The sequence below is a fragment of the Opisthocomus hoazin genome, chromosome 6 (assembly GCF_030867145.1).
Source record: "Opisthocomus hoazin isolate bOpiHoa1 chromosome 6, bOpiHoa1.hap1, whole genome shotgun sequence".
NCBI classification, from domain to species: domain Eukaryota; kingdom Metazoa; phylum Chordata; class Aves; order Opisthocomiformes; family Opisthocomidae; genus Opisthocomus; species Opisthocomus hoazin.
This window is the reverse complement of record NC_134419.1, coordinates 45,519,744-45,541,069: the sequence shown is the minus strand read 5'-3', so window position 1 is coordinate 45,541,069 and position 21,326 is coordinate 45,519,744. Positions and strand designations below refer to the sequence as shown.

Genomic DNA, 21,326 nt, shown 5'->3' with positions numbered 1-21,326 from the left:
AAAATTCTAATGAATTCTTACATAAATATGTAGCAGTGCAGTAATTTGAATCCAAAGTGATCTTTTAAAATAATACTGACCAAGGATTTGAAGTAAACAAAATTAGTTTTTAAACTGAAGCTTGATAAGGGTTTCATTGCTGTCAAAATTGCAAGAGCTATGGAACTAGCAGTATGTTACTCATTCCAATCTAAGTATCAGGTACACTTTGAATGATTAGGAGAGTATGATTCAGTGTTCATTGAAATAAAGGGCAATTTTTATTTTGGTAGATCAATGATTTGGTCTGAGATTGAGACTAGGATGGTTTCTGTAAAGGAATTAAGAATAATTATATGTTTTTTTATGATGGTGCAGTAGTGCTGGTCATTTTCTGGATCTGCCCCATGGGTAAGTTTGCTTATTTTTTTGTATAGTCAGTTAAAGACACTTATAGCCACGTCTGTCTTCATACCTGTCATACCGTCACCATATTACAGACATGAGTCATCTGACTAGAAGAAATTTTTAGTAGCAGAACTGAGCACTGAGCACTCAGATGTGGCAGTTACTGTATTTCTAAGGGTTAAGGAATATAATATGAGCATATGATACAAAAAGATAATTAAGATGGATCTGAAATAATAGAAGAGAGGACAGAGGAAAAGAGAAGCAAAGGCTGAAGTGAGCGTTCTGCATAAATGAGAAGCACTCGTCATGCTAGATCTTATCAGATGTTTCGTCTCTCAAATGTGCATGAAGAATGAATGAAAATAAAAAAAAAATTCAGGAGAGAATTCTACTTTTCAGGAAATGAAAAAGTAAAAGAAAAATAGAGTTATATGATGCAAAGCAAACTTCTGCCAGTCTCTTGCTAGGAAAGACATGCATTTACAGATTTTTTTATTTAACTCTGTAAAACCACAACACACAGCTGGAAGCACAACACAGATTCCAGAATTAGGGGAGAGACAAACTGAAGAAGCAGCTGACCTGAACAGTCACCAGCACTCCTGCCTTACTTCACGCTCAGTTGCGTTGCTAAGACAGCCAGTCTCGCACGGGTTGAATCCAGAATGCTTCCAAGTACTGGGTTAATTAGTGAAATACCCTGAAGTTAACTAACTCCCCCGCCAAGAAATGGGCTCTTCCATTTTCCTCACATGGTTATCTAGGCACTTTCACTTTTCCATATATAGGAGCAGCTCAGGGACTGACAGCTCAGGCTAGGCAGGGATACAGACTTCAGGCACATGCATACTCCTTGCGTGCGTACACAGATGTAAGCACATGCTAAGTTCATGCACTGAAGTTCAAGTTAGTGCAAGAGGTAATAAGTCAAGACAACGATACTGCTGCTGATAAAGAACATTCTGCTTTAAGAGAAGGCACAAAAGGTAGAACTTTTCAACCACTGCTTGTAATAACCTATCAGGAAAAGCGTCACAACCATGAATGGGCCAGTAGATGGTTTGTGTGATTACACGCTGGATGATGAAGCGGCTTTCATGTTCACGTCAGAGTCAGTGGGAGAAGGACATCCAGGTAAGAAACCAGATCTGGCAAATGCGTAAAATGAATTACATTTTCATTTAAAATGTTTTAAAAGCCCGAAGAAGAATTCATCTACTATTAATCTTATCATAGAAATTATTTGTAACAGGGCATTTTTTACTTTATTTCTATTGGACCTTGTCCATACAGACTATAGCACCACTATAACTGAGGTTGGCTCTTCCAACAGGAGTTTACGTGCTTTTGCAGGGTGTGTGTTACACTGAAGGAGCAGTGGGATTTATGGCTGCTGCTCCTTCCTTTTCATCTGAATTTCTTTCAGTATTACTGTGGAGACACTACTATATGTCTGATAGACTGCAGTTTCACATATGGATAAGAATCCATAGCTTGCTTCTCAAGTTCCATATCTTTATGGGCCCTGTGAAACTGTCCTGCAGATATGCTGTGGTCTAAAACTGTCACCCACGACAGGAATGTCTCTAAGCAGGCTATTTTAAAGCCTTTAAAAATCAATGGTCCCAGCAGCTGTACATGGCCAAGTTGCTGATTTTTTTTCCTGTCCATTCCATCATCTGACGCAATACATGGAATTGCTTAAGCAAATAGTGGACATTTATTTGCTAAATTTTATGTACAGTCAGCAGAGCTTAGTTCAATTTTATTGAAAACAAATGTTCATTTGCCATAAACATGTACCTTATGTCAACAGCAAGTGTTCCCCCACATGAGGCCACAGGACAATAGACTATTTGATGTCCTGAAAAGTGTATTTATTTTAGAAGCTGATTTGGTGTCCTGTGCCTTTTGCTATAGGAAAGCTTTTTCAGGTCTGTACTCATGCCATGTGAGTAAATCATAAATGGGTGGAATGACATAGCAGAGAATAAGAAGGTCAGCAGTGAGGATTTTATGTCTATAATTCTGATTCTTTTCTGTAATATTAACTTCTTACTGCAGATCAAATCTGTGCCTGATGCAATTGAGTACATCTCTGTCAATCGCAAGGCAGCTATGTCAGGTTAAGCCAGTTGGGGTTCTTTCTGATGTAACACAATCAGAAAATGACAATGACCTTCGTGCTTGGAACATAGGTCCCATCTCAAATTTATATATAATTACATCCAGCGTCTGTAGAGCAATGTCGCTTCATAGGAAAAATAACATTATAAAATATGGTAATTTTAAATTCATGATGGTATTTCCAAAGATGACAGGTCACAATCTATGCTACTCTAATAATTATTTTTAATCCCCCTGGGGCAATAATAGGTCTCAGAACAGGAAGAGTTCAACTGGGTCCCCAGATTCAGCTTTGTCCTTTTGTTTCCTTCCTTTACCAATTCTCTTTTTGTCTTTTTTCTTGTTTCAGAATTTGGCCTATTTTTTAGTTCTCATTCATGTTCTCTTTATTTCCAAAAACTCTGTCAGTCCTCAGCAGGCCTTCTTTCAAGCCCCATGAGCGTTATTTTCCTCCTGCGCCAAATTACTCGTCAGGCCTTTGAGAAACGGTGTTACCGCTGGGTGGGTTTGTGCACGGCCTCTTCTCTGGCAGATGCTGCCGGATCTCTGGGTGCGGTGAGATGCAAAGTGGCAACCCGAGAGGCTTATTGTAGAGGGAGTGGAAAACTGAAATTTAGTTGGGTATTTTCAAGGCTCTGATGGTTATACTTTCTTAAACAGCCTAGGTCTTCGTGTAGGGTGCTGAAAACCCAACCACCTGTGATAAAGGAAAGATACAGGTTTTCCAGCTGGAGGGAGGACAGGGAAACAGTATGTAACTCTGGGTGGTCCTGCAAATTCTTGTTCCTGAACATAGCGTGGCAATAGTTCTTAATCGTCTCAGAGATAGTTCTAGTTTCTGACAGCAAACCAATCACCCTTACATCGTGGCCAACCCCCATTTTCCCTGTCTGTGGTTTTACATGAGGTATAGACAGGTCATTCAGTTTTTATCACCCAGGAAAATCTTGGGTTTTACTTAAAATGAGACCCAGTGTCTGAGGCTGTAGTTGGGCTTCTGACATTATCAGAAGCACTAGAATTTTATTTGTGAGCTTTGAGTTCCTCTGTTTGATACCAAATGGATAATTTGCGTGTTCTTCTGTATGTGATAATATAATTTTGCGATAGGGCATTATGTGAAGTGAAGATCCTGAACCAGATCTTTGCCTGGTGGAAATTTGGATTGTTCTGATTATATTAGCTAAAGACTGAATGCTTTAATGGAGACCTCCTTCTTAATAAAAAAAGCAGGAGAAATTACATGCTTATTTATCTGGGTATACAGAGAACTGCCCTGTACACGTGCAATGCCTAAGAGTTGTGTGTCACCAAGAAGCCCAAATTCCACAGAAGCAAGTAATAGCTGGCAATAATTAACATACAGATATTACCTATGCTCCTCAAAGTATTTATAGAAGACTCTATTCATCCAATCTTCTGAGTCCAAATTCTTCAAAATCACTTGGGTATAAAATTTGTGAATTCCTCCCGAGTCTTTAATCTTGACGTTTAGTGGGGTAAATTCCAAACTTTCAGAAGACTGACATGTGACTTCTTCACTTCAGCATAATAAAAGCACATAGATAGCAGCATGTGGAAGAGAAAGACTTTTTTTTAGATAGCTGGTCTTTGTCCCTCCTCTGGTTTGCTTTGTCCAGTGGTGTCTGTCCATGCTGCACAATGGTTTCACTGTGCTTTGAAAGGCATTGTGTGTTTCTCTGACCCACAATGTCTTACAGGTGCCAAACCACTTAGGATTAATTCCTTCCCCTATCTGGTGTGACTTCAGGTGGAATTGCCTGCAAACAGAATGTCATTCAGTTTTCCAGTAAGTATCAAGGAATCTCTTTAAAAATAGAAGAGCAAACATCTGCTAAAAGCACCCTTGCATTTTCAACCATATTAAAAATGTAAGTTTAACTTCTGGATATTCACAGAAAAAAAATAAAAAAAAAAACCCACCAAAATGAACAGAAAATGCAGATCTTTCCAAGAAGCTGATGCTTGCATGCCTTATACTATATATACTTAGCAATATCTAATATTGTATATACTTAACAATATACACAATACTTCAGTAAATTGTGTATTGAACTAAGGGATCAGAGGTACAAGATATTTAAACAGTGCAGTGTTAATACTGAAGTACCACTGCAGTTACCAGTTAACACTCCTCAAGAGTCTTTTAAATAGGAAAAATGTAATACAGCACAGTTCAGCTATTCAAAGTCTTTCTAGTGAAACATTTTGTGGTGGAAATCTTATTTTTTGATTAAATGCTCATGGTAAGTATCTGAATTTCTTGACTGTTTTAATTTTTTATCAGAAAACTGAGAATTGGTCAGTTTATCATATTTGGAATATGTAATTTCATGCCCTAGTTTAAATTTTTTTTCTGTTGATATAAATAATGTATCATTCAAAATACTAAATTTTATTTTTATGACCACATTTTTTTAAGAAAATCAGCCTTACCTTTTGAAATGTTCAATGTTTATTATATTTACTAGACCATCAAAACCAGAAGTGTGGTTGTAACTCTTTGTTGTGCTTCAAAGGGCAGAACTTGATTGAATCGTATTTTCAGTTGTTACTGCTGTTCATAGATTGGGGGGGCAGGTGTGAATCCTTGAAACTGAATTGCTGGGGAAGTCCTGAGAAATTGCAGATGTCACAGCCTGTGTTAGGCTTTTATGTAGTCTAGATTCACGTAACAAACTTAGACCCAACTATCTGGAAAACTGTGAAGCTCCTTCTAATTGTTGGAGATCATTTTTGCTGTTGAATGCCTCCTTTACTTCAAAATTTGACAACTGGGCATTTGAGCAGGGCTTATCATCAGCTCCCCTAGACTCATTCATTCCTTTTATATTTAGCAAGAGCTGTTTTAAAGCTAATTGGCATCTCTGCCATAAGGCTGGGATGATTGGATTTCATGAAAAGAATGCATGGTTGTCTAATACTTTCCTCCTCAGTCAAGAAATCCTCCGCCTAGACATCCCTTTTGCAATATTTATCCTGTTGGATAGTAATTCACTACATGAAGGTGTGCATGAATGTAATTCTTCTCTACCACATATTTGTTTAGATGATAATGCCTCACCAGAGGTGGTCCATTGTGCTTTCCCCATTTCGAAAATAGAAGGGCCAAAAAAAAGAAGAAAATAATGGACAAACATATGCTGTCACATTTAGCAGCTGATAAGAGAAATGAGGCAGTTGAGATGAGAAATTTGAATAACAGAATGAAGGGTGCATAAAGCCTGCTAAGCATTGCTAAAAATAGGATATCTGGTTTCATCTTACACCATGACCTTTACTAATAGACATGCCTTTAATTTAATGCATTAATCAGCCAATCACCTAGCGGGATTTCACTTACCAGTCTTGACAGAGACATCTGTATCTGGATTAGAATTTAGTTGCACTAGAACTGCTGGTTGTTGCACCAACAATCGCATATGACATGAATTGTCAAACTGATTTGTCTCAGCTTATTTTAATCTAAAAGTATGATGTCAGCATGGTAGATTAAATTATTCTATTTTATTATTTTAATTGATTAAATTCTCACACAGACTTTAAAGACCAGGAGGGACCTCTGATATATAATCTGGTCTGAGCTTCATACACAGGTACTAATATTTCATGCAAGAGTTCTTCGAACATGCTAGTAAATGACAGTTGAATTTCACTCATACCTTTTAAAGATACCTGGGTTTTTTTTTATCTGGAGATCTGAACAAGCAAGGAATCGTGCATTCCTCTAGGTGAATGGCTTCAACGGCTCTCACCCTTTTAAGATTTTCCTTTTTGAATCTGTCTCTCTCTCATTTTCAGCTATCAACTGTAGTTACATTATCATCCATCAGACACAACCTTTTCTCTCAGCATATTATTTTTAGGTTCTTAGAGACTGTGATCCCAATGCCTATAAAGATTTCCTCTAGTAGGCTGCCTTTCCTTCAGCCTTTCAAAATTAGATTGAGATTGATTGGTTTTGTCCTGTAAAACAGACTTTTCTGATTTTGGGGCATTCTTGTCAGTCTCTCCTAAACCTTCCCACAGCTGCTTAATGTCATCTTTGGAATACTGCCATCAAAATCAAGTATTTCTGTAGCAGTGTCACTTGTGGTATTGTATGGAGATAATTTTATTTCTACAGATGACTGTTCATCTGTTTTTTCTGTCATCATCTTTTCAGAGTAACAGTTTTATAAGACTACCTTTCCCCTTCTGTAGATGTGGACTACACTTCTTGTTCATGAATGTTTTCTGGGTTATTTCTCTGAAAGGGAAGCAAAAAAGCTGCTTTTCTATCTTCCAATATCCATGAAATATTGTACATACTGATGATACAGTTCATGGGGGAAAAAAACCCCCTAAGAACGCATCCTGTTAAATCTTCACTTACTGATTTCACTGCCTACTATGGGTAATGCTCCCTTGAGACATTTCATAAAAGTTTTAATTCATAAATTAATTTCAGCCTCAGCACGCAAAACCAGCATAAGGTGCTTTGGACCAGATAGTTGCTACGAGGAGAAATGGGGACGAATTAGTCTCATGGGATTGCCTGTACTCTTCTTGAATGTTTTGGAAAGAATGCATGTAATATCCCTGTCTGTGCCATATGTAGACAAACATGGGGCTCTGGCATCTCATGCGGGTGAGACATGCTTCGTGTGGAGCAAGAACAGAGATAAAGATTGTTCCTGCTGTGGAAATTCTGGGTGGCGAAAAAAAGGCTACAAGGCAGTCCCAGTCATTATGAGCTTGCTGCAGGGTGTTGGAGCTGCACGAAGAAGGTCATCCTGTCCCCATTGCTTACCTCCCACCCAGATAATAACAAATCACATATTTTCATCAAAAATTTTTGCTTTTATGCTTGAAAATATGGCTATATTTCCTTACAAAAATGGAAACTTTTAAGAGAGCAAGCAGAGATACATTTTAATCACCCCTGCCACCTTTGTCCCCGGTCTTGCTAAACAAGCTTCATTTGGACTTCTGACTAAATTGCAAGAATGGTGTCTGATTCCTACTTGGTAATAATTGTCCCATATTTAGTAACCCATGTACAGTTCTTGCAAGACTGAAAGTTCCAATGCAGCCTACCTTTGCTAATTGTCTTTTGTGTTCATTCTTTTTGTCCAGGAAGTGGTTAGTACGGGAGATAATAGTGTCAGGATCCCATTAGTTCTCTAGTCTTTGATTTGTCCCTCTTAGCTAAATGTACACCTTCCTCATGAAAATAAATGAGAATTTATTTTGACTTGAGGTTAAATGTATTAAAAGTCTCTAATGACATACTCTTACAAAACATTGCTTCCCAACCGATTGTGTTGCAAATGGCAAGGCAGGAGATGAGTTTATTTTGCCACACAGCATGTTATGGCAACATCTAGATGTTGTATGTAATACTAGATTTTTTAAGAACAATAAAACTAAAATATATGAGAAAAATTAGCATTTTCATGTAAAAGGCATTGTTATGGGTGCTGCCCTTTTGTGCTCATTAGTTTGTATTATTTGATTAAGATTCATTATTCATTAAGAAGATAAGAAAAGAAAGAAAGAAAAAAGAAAACCCTTAAGTGGGTTGCAGGGCTTATTAGGCGATGGCATTGCAAGGTGGTAGGAAGCAGTGAGAAGAAGCAAACCCGAAACAGGCAATAGACTCCGAGTTGTGCGTTATCTCTGTAATCTAAACACTTTGTCAGACTTCACCAGCAGCGTTGGTCAGGTGCATTCTAACTTTCTGTTGGGGAGATGGAAGTTTATGGTGGAATATCACCTTCTTGTTAGAATACTACTGATTTGGAGTGCTGTATTGTCTTGTGGTGTTAGAGAAGGAAAAGGCTGGGAGTAAATTCTCTTAGCCTCTCAGGTAATTCTGTGCATAACACACATTTCACACTTAAGTGCAGAAAACTGCAGGTGAAGTTGTAGTCAGTATTAGTGTACACCAGTAAGTAAATTCCTCATTGTATCTGCTGACTTTGTTTGCAGGATGTTTCATATGTCTTTCTGTTTAGCTAGCTTAAATACTCTAATAATAAGCAATTAAACGATTCCTTGCCGAAACACCTGCCTATTCAAAGAGGTACAAAGAGTCCATGTTGTGTATTGAGTGCTATGGTTTTGAATCACAACTTTAATGCCTTGCAGATAAAATCTGTGATCAAATCAGCGATGCTGTACTAGACGCCCATCTCAAACATGACCCAAACGCCAAGGTTGCTTGTGGTAAGTTTGCTGCTTTGCTTTATGTCATCACTCAGTCACCATTCTTTTTTTTACGAAGTTTGCACAGAGCCTGATGTTGTCATTTGCTATCTCATTTTACTCTCAAAAATTTATATAAGAATTACAGTCTTCAAGAAACGGAGACCTGAGAAGAAACAATAAAAGTTTTTGTAAAGACTGAAGCCTCAGCAGGCTGTAGCAGGATAGGATAGTTAATTTTGTGAGTGGACTGATTTTTCCTTGGAGAAGCGGATTTGGCTTCATTACAGTGGATTTTTGGAAGAACATTTGAATGTTTTGTTGAAAAGTTCATTAACTGTATTTAATAAAGTACTAATTTTTCAGTCCAAGTCCCCACAGCTGCTTTTTTTGAAATCTCTTCAGAATGTGTTGTACCATCGACTTTCAGGTCATTACCCACTTCATGTATTATGTAACTAAACCCCATCTTCAGATTCTTTCTCCTGGGTCTCGAGGCAAGTTTTTGAAATAGTTGATCTCTGATGAGTTTTACTTAGCCTCAGTATGTAACTTAGAGTGCTTAAGTGGATTTAGAAATCACAGCTTGATGCTCTATTTCCTTAAAGTCTGTGCACATCACCAAATCATGCTCAGAGTTATGGCTTTCCATTTGTAAATTGGACATATTAGTCTTTTCCTTACTTGCAGATATATGGTGAATATGAAAAGAATTTGGTGTAGAACAAGATAATAATGCTAAAAATATGGGTAGAAAGAATTTACCCTGTATATACCCAGTAGATCTCTCAAAATCAACATCATCACATAGTTCTTTTTTCTTGGTGGGCTGGGTAATTCTGCTTTTGTAATCCCGTTTTCACCTCTCATTTCAGAGACAGTGTGTAAGACAGGAATGGTGTTGCTCTGTGGAGAGATCACATCTCACGCTATTGTGGATTATCAACGAGTTGTCCGAGATGCAATTAGACATATTGGCTATGATGATTCAGCTAAAGGTTTGTGGAAAAACTCATGAAATCCTTGAAGAGCAAGCAATAGGCAACTGCAAAGCATGTCTGTCACCACTTCCATACATGAGCTTTAGCAAGCCTGATGAAAACTGAGCATCTTGTGTGACAGCTACTTACATGGTGCAATGTGATACACTTTCTAGCTTTATCCCAGTAAGCAGAAAAAACATTTTATTTTGGTTAAAACTGAAAGGGAGTAGGCACAATATACTTTGAACCAAGGTATGTGGCCACAGTAGTTAGCTTGAGCCACAGAATCTACCACTCCTCCAAACCTGTGAGAACTTGACTCTTGGTTATTCATTTGGCAAACCGATGGGTGCATCTTGGTGCAAAAGAGAGGGAAGAAGAAACCTAGTTCATTTTGTCATACCATTATGGATTTGTGCTGTGGTAGCCTCTAGAATTCTGGCATGTAAAGCAGGTTCTCACTGTGCAAGGTGCTCTCTTAGCTCTGAACGACTCCTCCTACACAGAGTGTGCAGTGCAAATCCAGTTTGTGTAGTGTACAAAAGATAAAAAAACACAAAATGCTTTATACACCAACCATATTTCACTTTCTGATTTGCGAAGTATCTGTTTATATATTACAAATATTCCAAGTATACTGTTACAGTGAAGTCTATTTTATAAGAGCTTTTTGTTAAAAAAAGTAGTTTCCTGCAATCCTTTAATTCCTATTGAATTTACAGGGATATTGCAGTGGGAGAATGTTACAGCAGCATATCTGCAGGGTACCTCCACCATCACGTAACAGCAGTGCTTTCAGTAAATGCTGGCAAATCTAGTTGGTCTTAAACCTCCTTTTTGTCCTAACTGCAAAAAATGAGAAGGGGAGTTGCAGTGACCGAGTAAAAAAAATTTCTATGCAGAAGTAAAACAAACAATTGCACACAGAAGTATAACTTTCTTGTATACGTAGCCTGCTTAAAAGAGGGTGAAGAGCATTCTTCAAGTGGATCATATGCATATGTACATGTCTATATGTTGTACTGACTGAGCATGGGCTTGGTCAGCAACTGGCAGCAGCTACAGTTCTAGAAAAGGTTTGCTTTGGAGAGAAGGATGTTACTGTTAATATACCTAGGAACAGGTGGAAAATTTTGCCACAATCTTCTGTAAGTCTTTCAATTTCTTTTTTAAACCTTCCTTTAGGTCTTTGAAAGTAATGTAAAGTAATTTCCCGCTTCTGGATCTGCTGTGAGACTGGAATTTTTTTTTCTCTGTTTATGGCTCTCACTAAAACTCCCACGAGAGATTTAGGTACAGACACTGTTTTACATGAGTTAGAGAGCAGAGCCTTTGGTTGCTGAAAACATCAGCTCCTAGGAACTTAAGCAGAGGTTTTTAATACCATTTATTTTAGAGAAGCTAATTATTTACTTTTTAAATTAGTTTTCTGCAGTTAACACTTCATAATCTGCATTGGCTTGGCACAGGATGCCAATGCAAGAGAAAACAAGAAGCAACAAGCAATAAAGGCAACCCTACATAAACCAACCCTTCCCCAAAAAGTTTCAGATGTTTTCTTGACAAAAAGTTAACAAAAAAAAAGCAGTTAGGTTTTGAGTCCTGAATGTGATATCCTTCAGAATGAAAATTTTGTCTTATCTTTCCGTGTTACTTTCCTTAATTGTGGCAGAAAAAGTGAATTCACTGATGTTCTGTTTTCCAAATAGGCTTTGACTACAAGACTTGTAATGTTTTAGTGGCACTGGAACAGCAGTCACCTGATATTGCCCAGGGTGTTCATCTACACAGGGATGAAGAGGATGTTGGTGCTGGAGATCAGGTAGATGTGACATCACATCTAAAATGTCACAGCTGTTTGAATGAACAAAGTTTACCCAATTTTATTGCCTTATTTTCTAAATCAAAACCCACATGAAGATTTCCACATTTCCATCTTGGGCTACCCCAGAACAGAAGACACACTTTTATTGAAACAGTTGGAAGATCTTTGAGGGCAGACTTTTGCCCAGTGCTTATTTCAGCACTCCATGCAAGTCAGGAGACCTCTGGCAGTTTGTAATAACTGAGGATGTGTCCTTTAGAACTTAGAAAAGGCTTTTTGCTTATATATTTCATGTTTTTGTTGAGTAGCTTTACATTCGTTAGACTGTTCATCTTGCAGCCAGACTTGTCTTGTAAGATGGAGTAAACAAAGGATCTTTCAACTTTCACAGAGCTCTTGAGGTTTTACACAGCAAAAAATTAGGCGATGTTTCAACTGCCTTTAACATTAGTACAAAGAAGGCAAATATTCCAGACTACTTTTAATTCTCACTTATTTCCCAGAGGCAGCTATTGTAATAGTTATTCTGGATAATTAAGGCTGTCCAAGCTGCAATTCTATGAGCTAAATAACACATGTAGGTAATTATGGTATGTTCCCAAGAGAAAGATGCTAACATAAAAACTCCATAATCTGACCGATCCCAGTATAAGTTTAACATTTACAGTAGTTGTCATTAGTTGTAATATCCAGTTTATAACAATGCTGTTGAGAATCATAAGTGGGGAAATCAGGGTCCAGGAGCCAAGCTAATATTGTTCAAAAAACCCTGGAGGACTAAATTAAAATTCTTTTATTCTGTCATGGGGACATAATACTACATAAGATGAAAAGATATCTGATGTTCTTTGATGGACTCCATTCCCATTGTATCAAAGTACCATCCTGTCCTTTTTTTTATCACAACTTACACTGGATGAGAAGAAAGAAAAAGTTGATGACTGTAACAAATGATAGGCTGGTGCAGGGAACATGGCTGAGCAGTAGAAGCTGTAACTAGAAGCATGTGGCACTGAAAATCTGAGGCAGGTGCCTTGAATTGTTGAATTGTATGTCTTTCACGGAGCATTCGCATCCCATTCCACTGAAATTTCAACTGTCAGCTGCAGTATAAGCATGTCTGCATTCATACATGAAAGCCTCTACAACATTTCCAGGCTAATGATGACACCTTTCCTACGGCAGAATATTTCTGAATTTGCTTTTGTCCAGTAGATTTTTTTCCTTGAAAGTACCTGATTTTTTAACAGCAACTGGTCCATTTTTGTCCAGGTTTCCAGCTCAGATGAAAACCTTCAGACTTTCAGCGAAAAATTCTAGCAATGTGGTTTGTTTCTCATTATGCTGTAACATGTTGGAGCCTGATTTTTTAGGCTTCTTGCGCTGTGATGTAAAACAACAGAAAGTAAACCTGAGGGTAGTGTTTACTCTTTGCTTCAGATGCAATATTTTTGCCTTTTGTGGAGCTTTGAATGGTGATTGAAGTATATCTTCTCCTCCTGTAGGGTTTGATGTTTGGTTATGCAACAGACGAGACCGAAGAATGTATGCCTCTAACAATTATCCTGGCTCATAAACTGAATGCGAGGTTAGCAGAGCTGAGGCGTAGTGGAGAACTTCCTTGGCTGAGGCCTGACTCCAAGACACAGGTAAGCACTGCTATAGATAGTCAAGATAGTTGAAAACTAACACTTTTTCTTTCCAGAAATCTTAAATATTTTTAAAGACAGCAATTGATGGTGTTCAGAGTATCAGGGTAACCTGCAAGTGGCAGATAAAGCATTTCCACTGCTTATGATACTGTCTCCTTGACTGCTAGAAAATGGTTAATCTGTACCAGAGTTCTAGAAGCACTTTACCACCTACCAGTGAAGAAACATTTAACCCTTCAGACCTAAGTGGACTGTGCTTGTTAAAACAGTGACAGGAGAGCCAAAGGATTTATCTGAATTTAGGGATATTGGCTGGCCTTTTTGAAGATGCACCGAGAATGCAAATTTCTGAGTCTTGGGAGTTTCACCAGAAATCCCAGACTAAAGACATATTTTGGACAATTTCATAGAAAATGAGATTCTCCACAGTGAGTCTTTTTTTTTGTCAGCCTAGCAAAAATGAAGGATGAGAAAACAGACTACATTTCTCGTACTTTGGTGACAACATGAGCAGTGATCATTATAACATCAGCATTGATATTTTGCTACAATTTTGCTCTTGGAATGGCATAGCATGACATTTGGTGTAGACCAGTATTCTTCCTGCTTCTCCCTTTTCTGTTCAGGTCACGGTTCAGTATATGCAGGAAAACGGAGCAGTCATCCCAGTGCGTGTTCACACCATTGTGATATCTGTGCAGCACGATGAAACCGTTTCACTGGAGAATATGCGCAGGACCCTGAAGGATTGTGTCATCCAAGCAGTTGTCCCTGCAAAATACTTGGATGAGAAAACTATTTATCACCTTCAACCTAGTGGACGTTTTGTTATTGGAGGGCCTCAGGTTTGTGTTGTGTTATTCTTGTGCTTTTAGCAGCTTGCCTTTGTCACTGGGTGTGTGCCTTAACAGAAGTTCACAGCTTTTTGGCGTGTCTGTCCTAGGGTGAGAGAAGAGTGCTGCCTGGTGGAAGTTTTAACTGCAGTTGTATGCAGGAGAAGCGCCTGGGGTTTCATGTGCTGAATGCCAAAGTCACCTTTGAGAACATGGTTATGTCACATGCATGTTGTGACTAGGCAGGCATGTTGACATGAGCCTTACATTGCGTGTGGAATGTACAGACTGGCTCTGAGTTTCCTCAAACCTTCTTGAGTCCAGCACTGAGACACACAATCCGTTCTCAAGGAAAGCGCTCCTTACAGAGAGATGGACAAGTGAAGGTTCACTTCTCTTACAAGTGAGCCTGGTTTTAGACCTGTATTGCTCACACTGTTCTGCCTCACCCCGGTAAAAGCCCAAGGTGTTAATCTGTTCTGAAAATCAGCACCCGATAGGCTTCTCCTGGAGAAAAAATGAATGTTGCTTTTGCTTTATATAGGCAATGCAGCAGTTGGGATTCAGAATTTGATCCTGCACTCACAGAAGTCAGGCAGAACTTCCAGTCTCTGTAGGACAAGAGCTTTTGAGATTCAGTTTTTGAAAATAAATTCAACATTCCTGATATTTTAGTCCTTGGTTCCCTTTGGAACTATCACAGCAAAATTTCAAAGCTCCTTCCTGAAATTAGGTGCTAATGCGTAACAGATCCAAGTGGACATTGTTTTTCCTTTGCTATTCAAATTAATTAATTTGCTGGAATTTGATATAATTATTTCTATGGTGCTGTGTCTTTTTTATGTTGTTGCCAAGGAACAGGTAGGAAAGTGTTGAGATGAATCATTATAATAATGATTATAAAAAAGATGTATTTTTCTGAAGTTAAATTGGTTGTATCACTGTAATTTTGCATATCATGGATATCCTAGACTACGGAGAAATGGAGAGACAAACTTGAGCTGTAACTTGGAGCAAAAGAACTGATGCAACAATCATAGCTACATACAAAAAGAAGGATACACATATGAAAGTTTTCAGGTGTGCACTGAACTGCACCCATTAAAAATGTAGTATAATTGCATTCGGTAAGCCAAACAGGAGTACCATTTCTGCTCTGGTAGTGAAACCGTATTGCTTGTGTTTGCCTGTACAAACGGATGCATGTTGCAGTTTTTTAAACCTGAGATAAGTTTACTTAATCTAGGTCAATCTGTCCGTGGCCTTGCAACTGCTGTCATCACTTGTGCAATTTACAATAGCATTGCAGCAACCAGAAAAATATATAAAAAATCTTTCCTTGTCTTTTACATCTTGAACTTTCTGATTACTTTTCGTAAGAGTATTTCTAATTTTTATCTTTGACAACGCTAGCTACGGAGGCCTGTTCTAGTTGCCAGCTCAGTTCACCTGAGGAAGACACATGTATCTCCCTTGGTATTTTCACCTCAGGTTTTTGAGCACGGTGCTACCTTCCATTCTGGCTATGTCAAAATTGGAAATTTTGCTGTTATCTTCGTCTTCCCAACAGCGACACCCGCTGGTAGTCTGAGGACATTACAACTCATCGCAAAAGTGACTTCCACATGCTTTACAAATGCATTTGTGCTCTTTCAGCACTTTTAAATCGAGGGGTGGTTTTTTCTTTCCACCTGTCCGTTTTGCTTCCTCTCATTCAGTTCTGCAGTCAAGTCATGATGGCACTCAAGGTGTTCTGACTGCAACTGTCTGTGCCTTCAGAAATTGAGGCTTGAGTCAAAAGCAGAAGAACCCGGGGAGGACAGTTTCCTTTAGACAAGCTCAGCTATCTGGAATTCAGATTTACGTCTCGCTGCTTTGTTAGGAACAAACAGTGACAAAGGTTTTCTTCTGTGTATATGCACAGTCTTTCTAAGAAAAATTTTGACTCTCCACTTTTTTTTGCTGTGCAAACATTTCAGCAGTTGAGTTCTACTGACATGGTATTCTGTAGACAAAGAAATTCAAATCTGGCCTTGTTTCCATTCACAACAGAAAGCTTAAGCATTTAGTACATTGGGCTGGTGTAAGACAATTTGTCAGATACTGCTCATCTAACGAAGATCAAAAGAAAACATCAAGTACTTGTGAGTAGCAATCGGGATAGCTGTGTAGGCAGCTGGAAGGTTATCTGTGCTTCCTTTTTTAATATTTTACAATATTCATCTATAAGCTGTAACTGCCTAGTACTCCATAGCTGTTGTGTATAGTTTAAATTACACTATAAATACGTTGGGATTGGAAATGTGGGTTTAGTAGGTATTTGTATGACAGGTCTCTGTAGCGATACTGCACTGGAGGAGTTGGGTGCCAGCCTCCATGTAATGTGCATAAGGTAGCACTGGCAAGCTTTTCGAAGGTAAATAAAGACGTATAGTATTTAATATTTATACAAATTCTGATTTTGAACAAGAGATATGAAAGCCACATTGTTAGCAATATTCTGTTGTCAGTTTGGATGTGGTAGATAAGTAACTTAAACCCAAGTTCTCACATTAGCTGGAATATTTACTTTTGAAACAAGCAATACATGCTCTGGCTCTCTGGGAGTTAACCTGTTCACTTGTCTACCAAACACAATCCAGGAATAGCTTGTCTTATGAATTTGGCTTTAAAGAACCTTTATAGCCACTGTTGTAGCTTGGTGAGACAAGTTCATTCCTTCAGCTACGCCACAGCAATCCATATGCGGTGAACTGACTTACACATTGTCATAGACTTGTGATGAATGCATAGCCTTTAGACTTATAACAAAATGAATTTTAAAATGGACAAATTCTTTTACTGATTCAGGGTGACGCTGGTGTTACTGGTCGAAAGATCATTGTGGATACTTATGGTGGCTGGGGAGCCCACGGAGGTGGTGCTTTTTCTGGCAAAGACTATACAAAGGTGGATCGATCAGCTGCGTACGCAGCCCGTTGGGTGGCCAAGTCTCTCGTGAAAGCTGGGCTCTGTCGCCGTGTTCTGGTTCAGGTATGGCTTACTATGAATACTGCTTTTCTCAGAAGGACTTTTGTCCTTTTCAGCTTCTCATTGAATGCACAGCATACAAGAAGCAGTGTTGATGATGTCTTGGGGTTGAAGAACGGAAGACCTTGATATGCTTGGTTCAAGACCGCTGTAATATCACTAATAGCCTATTGGCTTCTCAAAGCTGGAACTTTTCATTTATCTTTCATTTTACTCAATCCTGTGACACTTACAGTCATGGAAATGACACGGGGTGACTGGATAATGGGAAAGAAAGTTATCCAGAGACCTCAACATTTTCAAAGATTTCTCTTTTTTTCTACAAATACAGATTGCAGAAATCAGGGCCTCAGTTTTCCTAAGAGTTTAATTAGTGAACACTTTCTTCTGCTGAATACTGTTGCCCACTGAGGTGCCGTGCTTATTTGCTATGTTGTCTTTTTGCTATAGGTTTCTTATGCCATCGGGGTAGCTCGTCCACTGTCCATTTCTCTATTCACTTACGGAACTTCCCATAAGACAGAGAAAGAGCTGCTGGACATTGTACACAAAAACTTTGATCTTCGGCCTGGAGTCATTGTCAGGTATAGAAACACATACAGGAAAATCTTTTAATAATTGCATCCTAGAAATGATTTCTTGCAGAACCATTAGATGTTACAGCGTAACAGTCACCCTCCTGAACCAGCAAGGCATTGTTCCGTGCAGTGCAAAAGTCTTTCTCTCATTCTGTCATTCTGTCAGGCTTCACAGGTGACATTTTTTTACAGATCTACTGATGTGCCGTACCTTTTAAGATAACAGAAGTACTTTTCATTTTCATATAAAGCATATACTTTCAGCATTTGGCCTTTATATAGTGTGTGGAATTAAAATAAAGTAACTCCTGTATTCCAAGACTTTTAACATACTTTGCTGTGAGAACAGATATGTTTTGTTTTACAAAAGGAATTGAAGCTTTTTTAGACTTTTGGTTAAAATTAATAATTCTCAACAACAAGGACTATTCTGGTAGTCCTAAAGTACTTCACATTTAAGTTTTGTTGTCACTTTTATGGTTTTCAATTGGACATGTTCACTGGTGCGCCTGCGTCTCCAGAATACGCTTGCTTGACTAAGGGCGTGAAATGAATACCAACATCAGGATTGTAATGTGGTTATCATGGAGTATCTTAGCATGATGAATTTTCTCTTCTTTTTATTATACACACAGGGATTTGGACCTCAAAAAGCCCATTTACCAGAAGACTGCATGTTACGGTCACTTTGGAAGAAATGAATTCTCTTGGGAGGTGCCTAAAAAACTTGTGTTTTGACACTAACAATCACCCTTTAAAAGCAGAAAGGAAGAGAATTCTGCTAATGATGACGATGCTTCCAAAAATCAAATTTGACAGCTTTGTTCTCAAAAAAAGGAAATACAGATTTTAAACGGAAAGCACAAAAAGGATATTTTCTTGGAAATTAATTTTTTTAAGCCTCTATGTCTTTCATTATCTAAGATATGAATGACAGCATATGTATTTTTAATCAGCTTAAGAAAACAAAATACAGTTTACTTTTAATTGCTGCTCTGTTTGTTCTTCTGATAAAGGCAAAGTATGACTCAAGTGCACAAAACCATATCTTAACCTCAAACCTTTCATAGGCAAAGACCACCTTCCCAATTCTGACTAAGGGTCAGCAGATCTCTCTCTTCTAATTAGACAAAGGGAAATTCTGGGGTCCAATTTCCTTACTGGAGTTAGCATTGCATACTGCTGGGGGTTGCTTTGATGGGAGAAGGGTGAATGTCTCATACCTGTATCTCAGCCTCTTTTGTACAAGATATTAACATATATGTAATATTTAAATCACCTTCACTGCTTATGTGCTGTTACTGTTGTGTTTCAATTACTTGTGTTTTTGAAACATAAGTGTTCTCCTAGAAAACAACAATCATAGAATAAAAAGCTTTTTCCTACAACATATGTAAAGGAGACTCTTTTTCTTCTGTTTTTTTTTTGTTGTTTCTGTGTTAATGGTATATCTCAACTCAACTTCTTATACTCTTGTAGGATTTCAGTTTACCAACATAATTAAATTATATTACATTTTGGAACCGTGGTATGTATTTATCTTTTAGTACCTGTGTGTTCACTGTTCAGTCCTTGTGATTAATAGAATTATTAGTCCTTGCTGATTAACAGAAAATTGGTGGAAAATGTATTTGATTTTTATTTTTAACTTTATGTTTGTGCCATACAGTATTGTCTCGTAATTTCTGCTCCCAAATGTCAGGTTTACTGCATGGCTGACTAGATTTGATGGGGTCTGGGATAAAATAAATTGCATAGGAACAACTGCAAAAATATTAATAGATGTGTCTAGTGTGAGGGTAGCGCTGGGCTCTCTGTCCTGTGCAGCAGTCTCCCACAAGAGCAGTAGCCACTAGATGGCTGTGTGTCCCACCGCTGTGGGCGCAGGCCTGAGCACCCAGCGTGTCCCTGGTTGTGCCACTCTGCTTGCCGGCACACCTTCCGTCACTCCAACCGGAAAAAGCCACAGGCCCTCCGTCTGACCAGGCAGGGCTGCTGGTGTGCGGGGTGGCTGAGGACAAGGACCCTTCTGTCCTGTGCTGTACTGCCCTATAAAGTGGCAACTTTTTGCGAAAGAGCTGTGGATCCGTCCCAGGTTTCTTTAAATTGGACGGGTGTGAGATGACTTTTATCCTCTGCGGTCAGGTGTTTTCGCCAATAGGCAACAAGGACGAAATTAAGCCTGCACCACAAGGCTTACCTGTGTACAGCCCCCCCAAGAGTGACGTAATCCTAGATTTGTGGTTTCACCAGCATCCTGTTAGATCTTCTGCGCTGGAGAAATGCTGCCACACCACGTGTCTCTCCTACCAAAGTTCCTTCATGTAAGTTAACTTGTACAGTGTCTAGTGTCTGCCAGACAGATGTTGAGACGCTAAGAGGGTGCCTGACTGTGATGATCCTTACAGGAAAGCTGCCGTTCAGTCTCTTCAAGTATATCACAAACACAACTTTCATCTTGCCAAGCCAGAAGTTGCTCCACTTTGTTAACCATGCTAATGTGCTATACATAAGTACTGTGTAAGTTGAGATGAACAAGGTTTACAGGATCTCCTGAGGACCTGCAGTGTTAATCAACGGCCCTTATTGGACACCTGGATAACTTTTGGTGGGAAAATATCTTACAGAGCAGCTGCATCTTAAAGAATACATTGGTGTAAAGCTCCCAGCGACTGTATTCCCTACTGCATATTGCTCATATTGCGAGGAAGAAGAGCGTTGTATGTGTCAGCCTCAAAAATGTAAACTGTTTGGAGCCAGGTCCTATTTGTCTGCCTAGACACATAAACTTTGGCCTTCATTCTTAAAAACTTGTTTTGCCAATGAACTTTTATCTATCAGTTCTGTACACAAAGGCATACTACTAGCAATAAGGAAGTCGCCATTCATGATGCCACACAACTGTTTATCAAGATGTCCCTGAGATGGCATGAGAAGACATGTCTTTGCGATGAAGGCCTGCCTTTGGCTTCTCTTCTTCAGGATCTCCTTGTCATGAAGTGTTATACTGCAACAAATGGAAGCAACTGAATTAAAAATAAATAAAAAGAAACATTAAAAACTGCTGTATAAATAAGCGTGCTGCATAATGTAATAAAAAAGTCTAATGTACCTGTCTCAACCGAAATCTCTGCAGACAAAACGGGCAGCTCTGCCTTGGAGGACACAACGACAATCCTTGCAGCATCTCTCAATAGGGGAGAGCACACGTGTCTCTCTGGGGTGATGGGCAGGTGAGCTCATCGCCGACGCTCGGCTGTGCAGGGAGGGGACGGGCTGCTGGGTGCGGAGCCGCCACTCTGAAACCTGCCTTTTACAGATGGGGTCAGCCAGGCTCACCCGTAGCGCATAACCATTTTCTGATAATTGGATTAACCGGCTAATAAATGTATAGGGTAGAAATGACTGAACTTTTGTGGCAATTTTCCATGCTGTTCAGCTTTTCCCATAAGTGGGTGTAGCACATGAGATTCATGGCTCCTTTACAAAAACACCTCAAAATTACAAATGGAAACACCATGCACCTGCTGATACAATACAAAAAAGAGAAAGTAGGTTCATGTTCTCGGGGCTGGGGCTTTTTCCCTTTCTGCTGCTGTTGCTGCTTTTTTAATCTGTATTTAGCAAAACAGATTTGGTAAATGGAAACTGTAACTTGCTTTCCTTACAGAGTGGCTAAACTCTGAATGCTACGTGAT

General features: G+C 38.9%; 1 protein-coding gene across 2 annotated transcripts; it reads left to right on the top strand.

Annotated features, from left to right (window-relative positions):
* The first annotated feature begins 1,182 nt into the window (after window positions 1-1,182).
* On the top strand, window positions 1,183-19,016 carry MAT1A (methionine adenosyltransferase 1A). 2 transcript variants are annotated; one of them, XM_075422978.1, is made up of 10 exons: window positions 1,437-1,524; window positions 4,239-4,327; window positions 8,671-8,748; window positions 9,603-9,725; window positions 11,420-11,532; window positions 13,041-13,184; window positions 13,814-14,032; window positions 16,871-17,053; window positions 17,501-17,634; window positions 18,264-19,016. In XM_075422978.1, the coding sequence occupies exons 4-10, from the start codon at window positions 9,623-9,625 to the stop codon at window positions 18,364-18,366; spliced, it is 999 nt and encodes a 332-aa protein (XP_075279093.1). In that variant the 5' UTR covers window positions 1,437-1,524; window positions 4,239-4,327; window positions 8,671-8,748; window positions 9,603-9,622; the 3' UTR covers window positions 18,367-19,016. The 2 variants fall into 2 exon arrangements, with proteins under 2 accessions (XP_009937447.1, XP_075279093.1); XM_009939145.2 differs by lacking the exon at window positions 4,239-4,327 and having other exon boundaries at window positions 1,183-1,524.
* Window positions 19,017-21,326: the final 2,310 nt, after the last annotated feature.